The sequence below is a fragment of the Equus caballus genome, chromosome 14 (genome assembly GCF_041296265.1).
Source record: "Equus caballus isolate H_3958 breed thoroughbred chromosome 14, TB-T2T, whole genome shotgun sequence".
Classification (NCBI taxonomy): Eukaryota; Metazoa; Chordata; class Mammalia; order Perissodactyla; family Equidae; genus Equus; species Equus caballus.
In genome coordinates this window covers 100,893,869-100,912,964 of record NC_091697.1, presented here as the reverse complement: position 1 = coordinate 100,912,964, position 19,096 = coordinate 100,893,869, and the positions used below count along the sequence as shown (strand labels likewise).

General features: G+C 39.7%; 1 protein-coding gene across 2 annotated transcripts in view; it reads left to right on the top strand.

Moving 5' to 3' along the window:
* Positions 1-19,096, top strand: part of MSH3 (mutS homolog 3) — a 157,849-nt gene that overhangs the window by 8,743 nt on the left and 130,010 nt on the right. For both annotated transcript variants that reach the window (XR_011425697.1, XM_001503855.5), the window contains exons 3-8: positions 1,456-1,676; positions 4,386-4,604; positions 6,287-6,403; positions 7,027-7,144; positions 8,859-9,004; positions 12,754-12,920. Coding sequence is in view for 1 of the 2 variants with exons in the window: in XM_001503855.5 (XP_001503905.3) it covers positions 1,456-1,676; positions 4,386-4,604; positions 6,287-6,403; positions 7,027-7,144; positions 8,859-9,004; positions 12,754-12,920 (988 nt within the window). In the remaining variant the exon portion in view is untranslated. The remainder of the gene's footprint in view (positions 1-1,455; positions 1,677-4,385; positions 4,605-6,286; positions 6,404-7,026; positions 7,145-8,858; positions 9,005-12,753; positions 12,921-19,096) is intronic.

The following is a 19,096-nucleotide window of genomic DNA, read 5'->3' as shown; positions in this document are numbered from 1 at the left end:
ATCTTCGTATAATATACAAACTTATACTTCTGAAGAGTGATTCAGGTATGCATTTGAAAAGGGGAGAGTAATATTAAATAAGGTGAATATATACATGTGAAAAGAGATTCAAATATACATTTTTCTAGCTATCAGTTTAACAGGAGAAAAGATAGAAGTATATATCTGAAAAGTTTTAAACTTTTAGAAATGAACAAAACACAACTCTTGCCCTGAGTGTTTTTGCTTGAAAAGGGATGGTGAGGATGATAAAGGCAGTCCCAGTTTCCTTATGTTTACTACTAGCTAGTTAATGGTATTGCTTTAAAGGGTGAAATAATGTATTCTGGCATCCAGTAGATATCCAGTAAAGGATAGTTTTCCTTCTTTTATGGATTGATTTCTTATGAATAACTGCTAATTGGCAGGCTGTGATAAGTGCTATAGAGAGATATGATCTTGTTATAGGAACACAGAGAAAGAAAAGATGATTTTAAGCTGGAGGAATTAGCGGAGAATTTCATGAGAAAAATAGCTTTGAGATGGGTCTTGATGAGTGAGTACAATTTTGACGTGTCGAAATTGAAGTCCAGGACATTCCAGGGAGACAGCACAGCATCAGCAAAGTTGTGGAGGTAGGAAAGCAGGTGTGTCTGGGCTGGCCATCTGATTTCCTCGGTGAACCCCTGGTGTCAGTATCTTTAGGTCTTTCCCATTGAGCTGGTCAGTTTCCCCAATCTGGGGTCTTCTCAGCTCCTGCCTGGAAGGGAGAGCTTTGGCTGCCGGTGTTCTGAGCTGGTGACAAGAGGCTGGGTTCTCAGCATACAGTAAGCCCGCATTCCCATTGTTCTGGCTTAGGCACGGTGCTGCATCTCAACTGTGCCTTTTTGCCTTTTCCAGAGAAATCTCCAGTCCTCTCCTGAGGTGGAGGAAGGACAGCTGCCCGGGAGCTTGGAGTGGGGTAGGGGTCTAGGAATTAAATCGCCTTGAACCAATCCTCTTTATTTTAGAACCTCCCTTTATTCCATTTCTACGGGGACCGGTGCCCTAATTTCTAAGCCTTTTAAGCATTTTGTGTTGTAAACAGATTGCTTCTTGGTTTTCTTAGGATTTAGCTTTCAGATTTGCTAAATTGGTTATTGCTCATTCTTTTTTCTTTCTAGCTTCAGCTATTTCATTTGCAGTTGTCATCTCTACTTTTCTCTCTGTCTTCGTGGGCTTGTACCTAAAGAAAAAAAAAGAAAAAGCAAAACCCTACTATAGTTTTAATGGGGTTTCAGGACCAAGTGAAATTAGATGTATGTTTCAGTGTGCCATCTTTACCCTGAAACCAATGTTCTTTATTTCCTTAGCACATTATAGTTAGATTCATTGCTTTTGTGAGAAGCTCCCTCTTTAACAGTCCTATGCTGGTTATGAATCGACATAATAAGACAAAATACTATTGTTATATTTTCTTCTGATTTGCTAACAAAGAGCCAAAGAAATGTCTGAGGACCAGGATTGTTTTAAAGTCTCTGGAGAAATTGAAAGAATTCTGCTGCGATTCTGCCCCTCCTCAAAACAGAGTCCAGACAGAGCCTCTTAAGGAGAGATTTGCAGTTCTGCCAAAATGTACTGATTTTGACGATATCGATCTTCTACGTGCAAAGAATGCAGTTTCTTCTGAAGATTCCAAATCTCAAACTAGTCAAAAGGTATGTAACAGTCATATAGATGAATATCCAACTGCCCAGAATAGTAGGCTCTGGAGTGCCACTGGTTCTGTGGGTTCACTCAGGGCAGTGGTTCCCAAACTTGGCTGGTCATCTGAATTAGTTGAGGGAGCTTTTGCTTTCTATTTTATTTTATTTTCAGATCCCTAAAGATTGTGATTTACTGTGTCTTGAGGAGGGATGAATGGGTTTGTATTAAAACAAAACAAAGCAAAAGCCTCTCACATGATTCTCATGTTCAGCCCAGATTAGGAGCTGTTAACTTGGGGATATTCTTTATTGGTTATTATGACAAGCACAGTTTCTTATAGTCCTCCTTATAGTTTCCGTGATTAGTCTGGACGGTTGTGATGGACAACTTGTATGGATGTTTTGAGGTTTTCAGTTGAAAGCTTGGCTGACATAAAGTAAATTCAGAGGTAAACCAAGTGAATATGGCTCTTTACTTCTACTGTTTTGTGATTTGTTAATGTTTTTCATCATCGCAAAATCAGGGCATTTAACTCTTGCTCCATCATTGAAATCTACAATTCAGAATAGTGGTTCTCAGCCCAGCTTTAAATTAGAATCACCTGGAGAAGTTTAAAAGCCTACCCATAGCAAGAACCTTTGCTCTGAATCACATTTAATTGGTGTTCAGTAAGAACTGGGCATGGATATTATTTAAAAGCTCTCATTTTAGTGTGTAGTCATGATTGCGAACTGCTGAATTAGGGAAATAGTCTTAACATTTTTTTTTGTCATTTAAATTTGATGAAAGCTGCAGACTCTTTCCTCAGAAAAATACTCAGACCAAGAACAATTTGTATCTAATTTTCAGAAGTTCATACTCCTTCTACAAAGTCCCGATCCATGAACAACTCCTCAGCTAGGCTAGGATACATTGACTTACCTTAGGGCATCAGGGGAGAAAAGTGTTTTTGTTCTTATTTTTAATCTCTTTCATTACTTAGAAGCAGTTCACCTGAGTATAGTGGTCATAAAGTGCAGAGGTCAAAAAGTGTGTCTCATTGAAGCTCGCTTTATTATTCAGAGAATTTACCCCAGGGCCTCATGAGAGCTTATTTGCCATTGCTTTACACATAGAATGACCAAGTTGGCGTTTCTGATTCACAGCAAATTAGAAGTAACTAGTTAGAAGGGACACCTAGAAGTAGTGCATGGGTATCACTACAAGTGATAGCTGTGTGATGGCATGGAGGGAAAGATGAATGAACTTAAATGCCCAGTGGTCTGGGACCATTAGTGTGGGGGCTAAGAACTCCAAAAGTCTTGATTGGTCCTGAAATTCCCATTTTATTATTCTGATCACCCTGAATTTTGAATACAAAGTTATATTGAGTTCAGAATGCTGACTCTGGGAATATGCAAAAGAGTATACTATATCTGAGAAGTATTTCCACCCAAATGGTGGGGAAAAAAAACTTGCTTACTACTCAAGTATTCAGATTGACTTATTTATTAGTATCCCATTTGGATAAACCTTTTTTCTGGATGCCTACTCTCATTCCATATGAGAAAAAAAGTACAAACTTTTTTCCCTCGGAAATATATTTTTTAAAATGTTAAGTTTCTCAATATGTAGTATTCAGGGATTTTACATAAAAGTTGTGGAAACAAAGTAGAAAATCTCCATCAAAATTAAAAGCAAATACATTTTCCACACTGATATATTGACCCACTTTTCTTTCTACACCTCTCCACACCTCACTGTCTTGTTATTGTTGATCTTCGGAGGGTTGCTGGGTTACACCATTCAGATAAATTGCATCTCTACCTGCTGTCCTAGCTAGGCTGAATTTTTTAAACATTTGGCAACTGTAAAGTACATGTTTCTGGGCTTTCTCTAGGCCTGGGGTTCCCCTCTCTGGGCCATATAGGACTTTTCTCTTTTTCTCTTTTCTTCCCCTGTTGGTCACTAGTTTTTTAGACCATATTTTTAATTCCAGGGGTAGCTGGTAAATTTTTAGATGTTGGCAGTGACACAGTGACAATTAATTAGAAGTTGAATTTATCCTAAAAATCTGTCTCATTTTACTTTTCGTGTAAATAAGTCTCATAAGCAAGGAATTTGCTCTAAGCTGTGAATTGGAATTAATTATGGTTTCATACAAGAAAGTAAGGATAGCAGGAATACTAATGTTGAAAATGTAACTTTGTGCTTTATGCATTCCAGAAACTCTAATCATGGTTTTTTCTTGAAATAAAGATTTATGGACTATACTGTCTTTTAGACTGTGCTTGGAAATGTAAAATATTGCAGCTTTAGCTGCTAGCGTGATTGTTGGAAGTGATTCTGCCCTACTGCAGAGAGAGAGACAGATTGATGCCTGCTGACTTTGTGCCTTACATACCTGGAAGTAAATAATGAAAAGAAAAATGTTAATTACAATAGGTTTAAGGAAGTCAAATTTAAAAAGAAGCATAAAAAACATTAAAATGTTTATGCTTTCAAAATTTGCTTAAATAATTATATGCTAGTTTAATTTGGTTCATATTTTTTTTAGTCTTTTACTTTGAAAAAATTTCAAACCTCATAAAAGTTTCTCTGAATATACTATGTACTCCTGTAAACCTTTCACTTAGATTCACCAATTGTTAGTTTTGTGCCAAATTTGCATTCTCTCTCTCTCTGGGTACTCTTATTATGGTTAGTACTTTTTTAAACTGTAAAAATCTTTTGTTTGCCAGGATAAGACAGTCTTTGATGTCAGTCGTTCTGGATCATCATCACTTGGGGGTTGTGAAAACTTACAGAAAACTTGCGATTCTAAGCCGTCTAACAAACGGACCAAAAGCATCTACACACCATTAGAATTACAATACATTGAAATGAAGCAGCAGCAGAAAGATGCCATTTTGTGTGTGGAATGTGGATATAAGTATAGATTCTTCGGGGAAGATGCAGAGGTAAGTTGTTTTTTTTCAGACACTGTTTCATGTTTTTCTTGTCCAGGCCTAAATATTTTCCAGTATTTTTGTTTCATTTTCTGACCTTGTGAAAAAGCTACTGTGATCAATTACCCTTTAAAAATGATGTCATTTAAAGTGAAAACTAAAAATAAACACAAGCAAACTTGGTGGGTGCTGGACTTGTGGGGAAGGAGGTGAGAGGTCCCTATTGTAATGCCACTGGTTATTCTCCATGGTACCTTCGTCCATTGACAGTTGACCAGATGAATCATTTAAAGAATAATCATGTAAGTATCTATGTTTCCCAATGAAGACTTAAGCAAGAAAAAAATTTTGAGATGTATGGAAGTTCCTCTGTTTACTCTTAATTTATGAATTTTCATAGCCAGGAACATAGTTAAGTCTCAGTGGAAGAGCACATTAACTCTGCCCACCACCAACAGAAGGTGTTTGAAGTCTTACAGGTCTCTCTGTACATATCAGTCATCTCGCTGTCGTAGTCTGAGTTGGGTTTGTGTTTAATTTCGGGTACTTGCTGTAGGCCCAAGGTAAGAAAGTTAGAAGTGATTTTGAGCATTTAAGGCAACCTTAGGAAAGTATTACTGATGATGCTTAGTTGGAGTCATGGATGATTGTGAAGATTCCATAGTTTTAGGCCTGGGTGGATCCTGCGTCATCAGAGAGTAATGAGGTGGCACGTGTGCTGCTGCATGGATGGGAAGTGAAGACTTGGTCAGCTTTTTTTCTTCCAGTTTCCTAAATGCTGTTGTGGCAGGAGAGTGGCATTCTCTAGTTCAATGGCATCATGCTGTGTTCTGTGTTATGAAATTAGACTTTGAAACAGAGTGACCATATTTCCTGAGGACAGGGACACATAGGTAGTTGGCATCCTGTAGGAGAGGGGATGATAGCAAATGCTGTTGTCTGCGCTTCTTTCCAGGTCAAGTGATCAGCTCAGTCTTGACCACAGGAACGGCTGATGTTTGCCTGCCTTGCAGTGATGAACTAACTCAGTTCAGAGATGGGTCGAGTAGGGGGAGGGGTGAAAGTGTTGGCATGAGGGTTCCATGGGTCCAATGGGCAGTATCTGAGCCATGGTGCCTTCTAGAAGAAGCAGGGAGTCCGGTGGTGCAGCCTGGTTCTGCACTCCTAGCACGCGTGCACCATTCATTAGCTAACCAAACCAGAGGGTTCTCTTCTCACAGCCTCAGAGATGCCCCCTGTCCAAGTAGGTTCGTACTATTAGAATTAGATATCAGTATCTATCATTATTAGATAGTAATACTCTGAGGTATCTCCAAATTTTCATTTATTTGCATGTGCTATGTAGCAAATTATTTCATTACAGTCTCATGCTCTCTGTGTTGAATAGTCCTTGTGCAGGGAAGGCTCAGCTCTTTAAGGTTTGATAGATCTAAGGACATAGAAGAAGGCCTGTCTGTTTTTCCGAGTCGTTTATAGATACAGATGTTGGCCCTGAGGGTAGGCCATGGGAACTGCCAAAAATAGATGAAACTGTAGGCTTCTACACTGGCAATGTCTTTTAAACTTTTTATTGGTATATACATAGATAGAGAAGTGTACAGATCTTTGATGGATTTTTAACAAAGTGAATAAACACCATACAGGGAATCTTGAAACCGAAATTTATTGATAATCTCCTTTTTTTAATTTTTCAGATTGCAGCCCGGGAGCTCAATATTTATTGCCACTTAGATCACAACTTTATGACGGCAAGCATACCTACCCACAGACTGTTTGTTCACGTCCGCCGCCTTGTGGCAAAGGGGTATAAGGTCAGCTTTGGCTTCAGCTTGTGGGAGAAGGGAATTGGATTCTCCACAGAGTGAGAACATGTTTTCTAAGGTGGTGGGCTGTAATTAGTTTTGGAATTGGGCATTTTGAAGAATTGAAAGTGTCAATTATTAGCATTCTATCTTCATCAGTTTTTAACATATTAGGTAGTATCTAGGCTAAAATTTTTTTAACTCTGTGGTAGTGTTTCTTAGTGATTGATCCACACAGGCTCCTTCTGGTGTGCATCTTACTTAAGCCCTGCATCTGGACGTCGTGGCCTAATATGTCTGCTTTAAATGTTTCAAATTTAACTTTTTAAAATCTCATAAAATGTTTTCTTAAAAAAATTTTCATCATATTTAATAGTCAGTATTTCTTTTTTAAACTTTTTTATTTTTCCTTTTTCTCCCCAAAGCCCCCAGTACATAGTTGTATATTTTAGTTTTGGGTCCTTCTAGTTGTGGCACATGGGATGCTGCCTCAGCATGGCCTGCTGAGCGGTGCCATGTCTGCACCGAGGATTCGAACCGGCGAAACCCTGGGCCACTGAAGCAGAGCATGCGAACTTAACCACTTGGCCACAGGGCCGGCCCCTGCTCAATATTTCTTATTTCTGTTGAAGGTGGGAGTTGTGAAGCAAACTGAAACAGCAGCGTTAAAGGCCATCGGGGACAACAAAAGTTCTCTCTTTTCCCGGAAACTGACTGCTCTTTATACGAAATCTACGCTTATTGGAGAAGATATCCTTTTGAATAGGAATTTTTCTCTTAAATGTTACAAGGGTTTGGTTTTAAATAACAAAGTTTTATTTTAAAAAAAACTATCCTCTAACAGGTATCTTTTTGGTGAGACGAGGCGGCATAGTTCCCTTGGCCTTTGGTCGATGCACTCCTGAAGAGGGAGGGGTTGGTGATGGCTGGAAACAAGCGTTTTTCAAATGCCATGGTGAAAGGGAAGCTCCTCATACTTTGAGAGCGAGAAGAAAGAGAGCCTGATGACAGGTGATGGCAGGCCAGCACTGGTCTGAAGTCGCGTTCTCCCTGGACTGTGTGGGCGGGGGTTAGGTACCTGGGGCCTGTGAGCTCCTCCAGACCTTCCTAAGACAAGACCTAAAAAATGGCTTACTGAGTCCAAAATGAGAAAAGAAAACTCCAAAGTTAGCACACAGTGAACTGCTTATAAAAACTAATGATAGGCCATCTTCATTAATTGCTAGCTTCATAAAAATTTTAATCCTTTTGAAAATGGATTGTAAGCTTTCTCACTTTGCAGACACCCTCCGTTTACACAGTGATTGGCCCCAAATTTATGGTCATTCATAAATTCAGTGAGTTCCTTGAAGCAAAATGATTTCCGTAGCAAAGTCATAAAATTCTGTCAATTTTTTAAAAACCAAATAATTATATAGAAAGTGAGATAAGCATGCATTTTAAAATATTTACCATGGGGTAGGGTCAGGTCTCAGAATAAAAAATGTAGGGATAAGGTCTTAAATAATTCTGTGAAAGTAATATTTCTGTTATGGTTTAATACAAATCTGCTTATTTAGAGTCCTGCTCAGCTTCTACACACATTCTGGAGACTGTTTTGTTCCATTAATACCATGAATAGGGAATGGCCGTCACTCAGAGTGGACCTCAAACTGTAAACAGCTCTGTGTTGTTCTAAGATGCTCAGGCTGTAAGAACCTGGTAATTTTATTATTCTTTCTTTTGCCTGAACTCGAGTCTCTTGTTTGAAGGCTGCTTCTCAAATAGTACCCCTGCCTGTCTCTCTTTTGCTGATGCCATAGCTCATATCTGCTGGTGCTCAAGTCGGATGTTCCCAGGCTGACTTCATCCAAAATCAGCTTTTGTCCCTGAGAATTTAATTAATGGGCTCACTACACACACACACACGCACGCACGCACACACGCACGCACGCACGCACGCACACGCACGCGCTCTCGCGCTCTCTCTCTGTCTATCTCTCTGGCGCTCTCTCTCTCTCTCTCACGTTTCTTATTTCTTTGGTTTTCGTTTCTCATGTCTTTTAAAAGTTCTCTTCCTGTCTCTGGGAGCTCCTAGGCACTAGGAGGGAGGAAAGGAGTGTACAGTCCTTCTAGTGTATTCGTGCTTTGATTTGTGGAATTAAACATTACGGGATTGTTAAGAATTCAAGTAACAGCACCGTGCAAGTAAAGAAGAGGGTGAATGTTTGGGCCTCCACAGGGTCAGAGGTACCTCCTAGGCCCGTTGAAAGCGAGAAGATAAGAGTTGTCTGTTCTAATGAGCCTTATATCTTAGGGGAGATAAGACGTGTCACTAAGATCAGAGTAAATCAGAAGAATGAGTGCTGTGTGGAAGGTTTTTGCACAGAGCAAAAATGTCCTGGAAAACGAACCATTATTTCAAAGGAGAAAACAGTTAATATTAATGGAAATGTAGTATATGTTTTTCTTTAATAATTTTTACATGTGAATCCTTTAGTCAAGCTGGATGATGCTGTAAATGTCGATGAGATAATAACGGATACTTCTACGAGCTATCTTCTCTGTATTTGTGAGAATAAGGAAAACGTTAAAGACAAAAAAAAGGGGAACATTTTCATTGGACTCGTGGTAAGTACTTTGCAGGTGAAGAACGAATGATACATGTTTACAATCTCTCTAAATATGAGTAATCATGTGTGGTTTATAATGAAGATTTCATAAATTGTGCCCTCAAGTCATTGGACTAGAAAAACCTTTTCCTCATAATTTTATGTTAAATCTCTAGTTCTAATTTTGTTCTCATCTGGCTACTTGGCAGTCTGTGCTATGGAGAGATGCAGATCGTTTCTGTCCATGTGCTCTAGGAGTTTAGGGATGAAGATGGATACAGTGACAGGCGTGCATGTGGACACTGTACAGATGGCAGAAGAAAACAGGAAGCCAACGTGCATGGATAGCAAAGGGTTTTCCCACTTTCCTCTAGGGATTTGAAATGAAGCACAAATAATTACGGGATTCTGATATGTAGATTTGGAGGAAAGCATAGTTAAGGGAAAATGATAGTTGGCCAATCCTAAACTCCATGTTTAATTAATACTAGGGATATTTACGAGTCTTCCAGATAAATATAATTTGTGAATCACAGTTTTATTGATCTTCCCTTCTGCCAATTTGTGAGTAGATTTGCCCATTTACAGACCTGGACTGTGCTCAAAATCTTAGATTTTTCAGGGCCCTTCACTAGGACTCCTTGCCTAAGTAATAACTAATTCTCTTTGTTTTTTCTGACTTTTGCAATCAGCTACAGTATCGACAAAAATTCTTACTACTTAAATGTCTCTAAAGTACCTTTTTTTTTTTTTTTGCTGAGGAAGATTCGCCCTGAGCTAACACCTGTGCCAGTCTTTCTCTATTTTGTCTGTGGGATGCCACCACAGCATGGCTACTGACAAGCAGTGTAGGTCTGTGCCCTGGAACTGAACCCAGGCTGCTGAAGTGGAGTGCGCTGAACTTAACCACCAGGCTACGGGGCTAGCCCCTCCAAAGTACCTTTTAATACCTTATTTTGGCTGCGTAACTCTGTGCTAACTTGACATTTGCTTAAGCAGAAAGCTTTTCTCTCAGGGAGTTAACATTGCTGTTGGATGGCTCTAAGTGATGTTTTTGTCCTTGAGAAGCATGTTTTATCTAACCACAGGCAGTTGGGCCTACCTACAAATAGTAAGGGTATTTGCTTTTAAGCTTTAACATGTGTCGTATGCTATTTTATATTTACCTGAAACTCAGTCCAAAGAACAGAGTTGACAGTACGTAACTCCTCCGTAGTGCTTTTAGGACCCTCTGCCCTACTGCCAACACTAACCAAAGTGTGTGAACTGGGATGCGAAAAAAGTGAGAAACGATAGTTTGCCTCTCCCACAGTTTCTTGGGACCTGTCCTTGACCTCAGCAACCACTTTTGGGCTGATGACATCCAGAACTCTGGGTCCAGGCTGTCCCTTTCTCCTGAGCTCGAGGCTCCTGCTTCCAACTCTGTATTGGACAGGGCACTCTGAATTTGACTCGACTTCTCAAACTCAGTGTGGCTGAAGTGGACCTCATCTTCCTTTACCCTCAGTGCTGTTCTTGCTGGGTTTTCCCTGTTGTGATGAGTGTCACACATTCCCCGGCTGCTTCCTAGGAGTCGTCTTTTGGGCAGGTAGTCTGAAATCAGAGGCTTTCCTGTTGTAGTACCATTGCCATCAGGCCCTCCCTTGGGTCTGGGCAGCGTGCAGTTTTGTACAGACTGACTTTGGGTTTCTCAGTGTCACACATCACATGGAGTAATAGCTGTTGCAAGTATTACAATGTAGACCATTTCTCTTATTTAAAAAGTTCCGGGGGAATTTGGCTGATAAATTTATTTGAACTTCTGTAAATGTTTGGTTTGTAGATTGGGAGATAAGCTTATATATGTATACTAATGTATTTATAGTCCAGCTGTCCGAACACGAGGGAAGGCTTCTGGGCTAGAATTAAGGAAGTTCCTTGAGCCAAAAGTGAGAGATTTAAAAAAATTATAAAATAGTCAAGAGAAAAAATGTGGCAAACAGAAATTTACAGTGTAAAGCGAGAGAACCATCCAGGTCAGGAAATATAACACTGCTCAGAGAAGGGCCCTCCCGTCCAGGGAGAACCATAATCCAGACTTTTATGATGATGATTTCCTTGCTTTTAGTTCCAGTTTTACCACCTTAAACTATATACAAATGTATTGGATATTATATTATAATGTATATAATATTATCTACTATATAAGATATTAAATGTATTATTATATGCATAGTGTATAGTTTGTATAAACTATGTACAAACATGTTGTATGTGTCCTTTTGGTCTTGCTGCCTTTGTTTGTGGATGTGTATGTGAGATTTATGTACATGTTACTGTAATAGTTCTTTCCTTATTGCTACATTGTATTTCATTTTATGATCTACAGTTTATTCATTCTTCTGTTGACGGACATGTGGGTTCTTTCCAGTTTTTGGTTGTACAAAGAATGCTGCTATAAACCTTTTTGTTCGTCTTTTCTTGTAAACATGTCCCTGAGTTTCTCAAGAGTGCGTACCTAGGGGAGGAATCGCTAAGTTATAGGGTATGGATGTTTTCAACTTTCTTAGAAAATACCAGGCTGTCTCCTGAAGAGACTGTGTCGTTTGACTTTCCATTAGCAGCATAGGAGTGTAGGGACTGGTGGTATTTCCTCCTGTCAGCTAATGCAGTCTGTAACTAGCCCCATGCGTTTCTTAAGCGTCAGTACTGGATCAGAGTGTGGCCTGTGGAGTTAAGACTACGTGAATCTTGGCTCCGCCGCTTTATCATCTTGCAAGCTTGGGTAAATTACTTAACTTTTTTTTTACCTCTTCCAAACATGATCTTTTCCACTTTATCTCTGCTATTATTGGCTTGGGGTAATGAAGGTGGCTTTTAGTTTCTTGGTTATTTCCCTGGATAGACTGTCTGCATGGGGTTCATTCAGGTTTGTTATATTTGATTTTTTTTTTGGCAAAAGTTACAGTTTCTATTTATTAATTTTATGTAGTGAAATAGTAATTCATTACTACTCTGGTGGCCAGGTTACTAGGAGCATATCACTTGTGACTTTTAGTGATGACGACTACTGTTTGTACAGTGCTTTATAGTTTACATGCATTCACTTTTTTTTTAAGTAATTTATTAATTATGATAGGTAAACGAGTTTACAAGGACTGGCTTTTTTTTTTTTTTTTTTGCAGGGAGGGATTCACCCTAAGCTAACATCTGTTCCCAGTCTTCCCCTTTTTTTTTCTCTCTGCAAAGCCCCCCAGTGCATGGTTGCATATCCTAGTTATCAGTCCTCGTTCTTCTGTGTGAGCTGCCGCCACAGCATGGCAACTGACAGATGGGCGGTGTGGTTCCGCGACCGAGAAGTGAACCTGGGCTGCTGAAGCAGAGCTCCAGACTGACCCACTAGGCCATCAGGGCTGGCTCCACGTTTGTTTTGATTTGACCCTTACCTTAACCCTGTGAGGGAAGTAGGCTGTTTTATTCCTACTTACAGAGGAAGAAAACGAGGCCCAGTAGGGTTTGGTGACTTGTCACCATCACTCTGTCAGGTGTGTTAGATCCGGGACCTGGGCTCAGGGTGCCTCTCTAAAATCCTATCTAGCCTCTGGTGACTCTGACTGACTTCTTCAGGAAGAGTCTTGGAAAGCTGACAGGTTTTCAGACGCTTTAGAAATGGAGTACATACAAGTGAGTGTGTCATCTTCACTATTTCCGTGTTTGTTCATGCTGTGTTGTAGCTTTAATTGGGAAGATATATATTTTCTGTGACATTCCATTTTTGTTTGTTTTTAGGGGGTGCAGCCCGCCACAGGTGAGGTTGTGTTTGATAGTTTCCAGGACTCTGCTTCCCGTTCCGAGCTGGAAACTCGGATATTGAGCCTGCAGCCCGTGGAGCTGCTGCTGCCGTCAACCTTGTCGGAGCAAACAGAGCTGCTCATCCGCAGAGCCACGGCCGTGAGGTGAGTCAGGAGCAAACAGAGCCGCTCATGCACAGAGCCATGGCTGTGAGGTGAGGCGGCGCAAAGAGAGCCACTCATCCGCAGAGCCACGGCCGTGAGGTGAGGTGAGGCGGCGCAGACAGAGCCGCTCAGCTGCAGGGCCGCGGCCGTGAGGTGAGGCGGCGCGTCGCTGGAGAGCAATGTTGATCCTGAAACTTGGATTTACTCCAGAACTGATGCTTATTAAAGTTGTTAAAAATAGTCTTTACTTATAAAAATATTTCAACAATAGTAGTAGAAATTTCAAAAAGGATAAACAACATTACCTGTGATATCACCTTCATGTAGGACTTAAGAAGTTGATCTTTTTAAAGGGATTTATGATATTATTTTATAATATTATTTTGTAATTAAAGAGTTTTTGATATTAATGATATTATTTGGTAATTAATCTCAAGAGGACTTATTTTGTTCCCAGTCCTCTTCTGACAGTGTTCAAACTTGAATAATTAAGTCAGACAGTAGACCTATAGGGGATGCTGCTCTTGGAGAGCTAAAAAATTAATAAAATCTCTAAAAAAATTTAAGATGGTCTTCTAAAACTTTATTTCCAATATTTTGTCTTTAATTTTCTGAATTTTTCTTCATAACTGAGTGTATATTTGATTAATTTAGATGTAATTGAAACTAAAGTTGATCAATTGAATCAACAATTTTTTTTATTTCCACTGATTTTTATAAAACAATAAAGGCAAAATTCAGTAAATATCAAAACATTCCACAAAGACATTGCCGAAACTGAATTTTTTGGGATTTGCCTTGGGATATTCCTAAATGTTTAGTCATCAAATGAGAGTCAGAAGCCACTTGACACACGAAAGATAGTTTGGGTGTCATATGTGGATTTTACCAAATTTGATGACTGCCTTTGTCTTGTTTTAATTTATATTTCTCTGGTTGGCATTGGGAGTATGTAATTTTTCCTGTGTTTATTTTTTAAATTTTATTCACATAATAGACTAAACGGTGTCAAAAGTTAATCCACATTTCTGTGGAGTATCTAAAGCTAATTTATATCTAGTGACAGAATGGAGTAGGGGAGATTCGAAAGTCAAATGATCAGACAGTGTGACTCTTGTGACATAGGGTTTGGGTTGGAAAATTGGCTTTCCCCATAGTGACTTTGGGTAAATTGCTCAATTGTGTTGTCCTTCAGTTTCCTTTTTTTAGAAAATAGGAATAGTAAGAGTGCTTACCTCATAGGATTGTTGTGAGGATGAAATAAATTAGTGTAAAGGTAAAGCACTTGAAACAGTGCCCCGAGGCGTGGAAAACTCTCTGTGGGTGGGAGCCCTTCTTTTTATTATTCCTGTCAGCCTTCTCTCTTTTAATGCGGCCTCTCCCCACTCCTCTTCTGGAACTCCTGTCAGAAGTGTGCGGCTCTGCGTGGCCCTTGATGGTGTCGTCTCCCCCCTGTAGCTGTGTTTCTCATATTGCTCTTGGCCCTTGGGGGTTTCCTCTTTTTTTTGACTTTCTTGAGAAAGCATGTTTGATTATATTTTAATTCACCGTTGTGGTGGTTTTTAGTAGACTGCCTGGGCCAGTTAAGTCCCCCCTGCTTTTGTTGCATTCCATTATTTTTATAGTTAGAAAGATCTCTTCTCATTCTGAAAACACTTAAATAATCATCTGTATTTTATTTTAGTCAACTTATTTTTCTTTTTCAATTAATTTTTAGCTTTGAACTTTTAATTCACTTTTTAAAAATTTTGCTTTACTGTGTGAGGTGTGGTCCTACCTTAATTTCCCCCCTAAATGCTAGTGGGTCCATTTTGACATCTATAAAACTTACCTTTATCAACCTGAGATGTAACTCCCAGCCATACTTTAAAAAAGAAAAGAAAAAGTTAGCAATGGGGATAGAGAATGCTTTTAATTAGGTGTGAAGAACATAGCTTGCCAATTCTGTTCCATGTTTACTACCAGTAAACAGCATAGCATTGAATTTTCAAAGAGAAAAGTTGTGTTGTCGTGTCTTTGGTGGTCTCCTCTTGTCCGTTTTAAGTAGTGATAGGTAGCTTCTTGTGTCTCAGACTCAGGATCCCTTCTTTTTCTTCCACTGTCAACCTGAAAGTAAAACAGCTGTTGTGTTGCCAGTTAGTGGTTGATATTTTATTAATAATGAAGAAGTAAGAAAGCTGTGTGAGAAAAAGCGGAAGAATGGCTTAGAATTATAGAATATCCATTTTAAAGTACTAGGGTTTTTTTGTGTTCTTAACTTCAACCACAAGAGGTCTCCAAAGGATTTTATATTTTGTGAAGTACAATTTAAAGACTACTAAAATCTTCACATTTAGTTTTATATCTCTAGGTACAGACTTATTTACTTTGTATCATAGGGCAATTTAGAATAACTATTAGTCAAAGATGGTACAAAGCTAAAATTATTATTTCTAAATAATGATAAACTATCAATTTTTCTTAGGTTAATTATCTCTATGTAAAATGTGTTTTTAAGATTTCAATTTGCATCTTAGGAAATCAGTCTTACTATCTTAATTTTTACCTTTTCCATTTGTTGTAAGACTGTGGAGAGAAACAAAGGGAAAGCAGTGATTTTAAGCGCTGTATCAACTGCAGTTGAGATCTCTTTAGCTTAGAGATGTTATATGTTTGTAAAACTGGTCAAGTGGAAAGCCATAGAAAGCAATAAACAAATACTAGTTAATATTTACTGGTTCTCAAAGAAACTGATTTTTAAGGCAAGTCAGGTGAACAGAGCAGATGATGCTCAATTTTGAGTTCAGAGGAGGACAGCTTCCTGGGTCCTGGCATAGCCAAGGAAGGCTTGGTGGAGGAGCTGGGCTGGGCTGGGGACCTTTGCAGGCTGGGAGGCTTTGACTTGGTAGTGAGGAGGAGGGAAGGGTATATTGCGTATGGAAACGATATGAGCTCTGAGGCACATGATCTGGGGGTATTAGAGGAGGTGTGAAGACAAAGGGGACTCTTTTCTGATTAGAGGGGAGCTTTCATGTTGAGAGTTGGGAAAGAAAGGGTTGAGGACCAGAAAACTCAGCAAAGGGGTATAGGCTCCTCATGGAAGGCAGTAAGGTTTCTGGGCAAAGGAAAGGCATGACAGAAGAGAAAAGGTGAGTCTGCTGCCTAGAGGGGAGAGTCGAATTTAAGAAAGAAGAACAGTTTCCATAAGGGAAAAAAGTATACAGAGAAAAGAATAAGACCAGGGAGTTTGGAGAATGTCAGTAATTGGGAGTAGGAGAAAGAATAGAAAGAAAAAGAAAGGACAGGGAGCTAGCTAGAGAACCGGATAAAGCAGGAATATGTGCTTATAATCTATCTGTTGCAAATGATGTGGTCAATTGTATGTGTTAGTTTTTTGCAATATTGACTCTGTTAAAATTTTCTGAAGCTGCCTGACATTCAGAAAGATACTTGATTAGAAACTAAACCTAACTGGTTCATGTCACTGATGAGCAGGGAAGGCTAGGCTCCACCCTCGGCCTTCCCTAGCCTGGGGGTGGGGGGTGGGCGATTGGACCCCAGTTCTTTCTGTGGCTTTCTGCTAGAGTAGAGTGGTTATTGTCTGAAAGGTTTCTGTCTTGCTTCGCTGTACCCTTCCTGGGGTTTGTCTAGGAGGAGCAGGCTTGTGGGGCCTTTTCTGCTTTTTCTGCTCCTGTCGGCCTTTCCTTATTGTCAGCGTCTTTAGCTCCCAGTCTGGGATATCTGTGGCAAAAAGTAAACCTAGTGAACTCAGCCTGTCGTTCCTCAGGTCTTGAGGTCCCTAGCCAGTCTGCTTTCTGTGCCCCTTTCAGAAAGTCTTATGTTTATTTTGTGTGTAATGTCCAGGGGTTTGTGCTCAGCAGGAGAAACGGAAACATCCGGTTACTCCTCCGTCCCGGAAGCAGAAGTGCTTCTAGTCAAGATCCGATTTTCGGGATTGCTCTGAATATGAATGACTTTGCTTCCTTGATATGATTTTAATTTTGATTAAAATAAAATTTAAAAAGCCCTTGGATTATATTGATAATGCCAATGTACCTTTACTCTAGTAAAACTGAGTTTTGTACATGGGTGAATCTGATTAAGGGAAAAAGAAAACTCCCTTTTCACATTTTTTATAATTTAAACGGCTTTTTACTTTTGCAGTGTCACCTAAAGTTTAAGCATATTAGAATATTTTTAAGAGCACAGCCAATGGGGAAAGCCCTTCTTCCGTTCCTTGGTGAATTGACAATCTAAGCATACAGAAAATAACAGTCAAGTTTGACGAGTCCTCCGTCACCATGCTGTCATGATGATGAAGTCTTATTACCTTTTTATAAAGCTCTCCGTTGTTGCTTATTACAAAAAAAATTAAGTATTTAAGTTAAAAATGAACAGTATAAAGGAAACTCAATGCCAGGTGAATTCAGAGAGCCCAGAGAAGGGTGTAAATCGTGTGCAGAGTCCTGGGTGGAGAGAAGAGTGGCCCCGGGGAGGAGGGTCAGGAGATGGGTAGGACAGCACGTGGGCCACCACGGGTAGCGTGGGGTGCACCTGGTTTACTCAACCTGGTAGAATTCTAAGTCGTTCACAAATAAACATTCTTTACTTTCATAGTTAAATATTTACTTAAGGTCTATTAAAAACATGTAATCAGTGAATCAAACCTGTCATTTCATAAATTTTTATGCTGCAGAAAGATTCTTAATTTGGTATTTTAAGTTTAAAAAATGTGGATTGATGGGCCAGCCCCATGGCCGAGTGGTTAAAGTTCTGCACGCTCTGGTTTGATGGCATGGGTTCCGGGTTTGAATCTTGGGTGTGGACCTACACCACTCATCAACTATGCCGTGACAGCATCCCACATACGAAATAGAGGAAGACTGGTACAGATGTTAGCTCAGGGTGAATCTTCCTCAGCAAAAAAAGAAGAAGAAGAAGAAGAGGGTTGATTTAAAAAAAAAACTCAAAAACTATTGGGCTGTAGTGGTGATGCACTTGTAGATGTGATGGTGTTCCCAAAAGTGGAGGGGGATGACAAGGTGGGGGAACATGCTGGGGCACATTGTGGGACAATACACGCCACATGCATCTGCTTCTTGTCATGTAGGTGCTGTATGCGTGTTTTAGCCAGATGCAGTGTAAGTGGGACCATTGCTTGATTGAGAAGCAAATCCAAACCAGAGTTTTAGAGAAATACAGATGATGAATTTGAGGCCCCAAAAGGGCATTGAAGCTCCCTGAAGATGGGCTCCTTTCCGTTTTTCATGGTAGTTCACCTTTCTAATTGAGGCACTTTTTTCTGCCTTCAAGTTTATTTTATTAATGTAGATAGCTAGCAGTAAATGCTTTATTTTCTTATTCCTAAAAAATATCTGTATTGATAGATATTTCCAGTGGATTCTTACCTTATTGTTATATTCTCTGAGTTGCACATTATTATGGATTCATTCATTTTTAAAATGTTTATTAGGTGCTTGCTGTCTGCCAAGTTCATTTCTAGATGGCAAAGATAGAGAATGAATAAGATATCCCTGTCTTCCAGATTCTTATAGACCACAGAGTGGTAGTCATGGAAATGAACAATTGTAGTGAAAGTGGGGCTTGTTAAGGTCTGTAGAGTCATTGGTAGCATAAGAATATTGAGCTGTGCTTGAAGGAGTTAGGAGAGGCTTCCCAGAAGAATATACCAGAATTGAGACTTGAAGAGTGACAGCCAGGCAGGTGGAGGTGTGAGAGGCGTGGTTTTCTTGGGGAGCAGAAACTAGTTTGGTTGGCTGCCCTGCCAGGGTGAGGATGGCAGCCTGAAGCAGGACAGATGTGGGGTTTGGAGAGAAGGGTTGTGTCAAGTGAAAATGGAAGAGAATCGGGGTGAAGCACTGGGGAGAAGGCAATATTGAGGAGGGGCTGGATAAAGAGTTTCCTGTGAAAGAGACTGAGAAGGGGTGGCTGGTGGCCGACACCGTATCGAAGTGATCTTCTGTGTCCCCAGCACCTATCATAGTAGCTCGCATATAGTAGGTACTTAATAAATGCTTGATGAATGAATGACTAAACACATGACTTTTGGAATAAGGAAAATAATGGATTTTTTTGTTTTTCTTAGGAAAAATGATATGGGTTTTATAAACATAGAGGGATTGTTGTAGTAGCTGGAAATTCATATATGTAACATGATGATAAACGTGTGTTTAAAT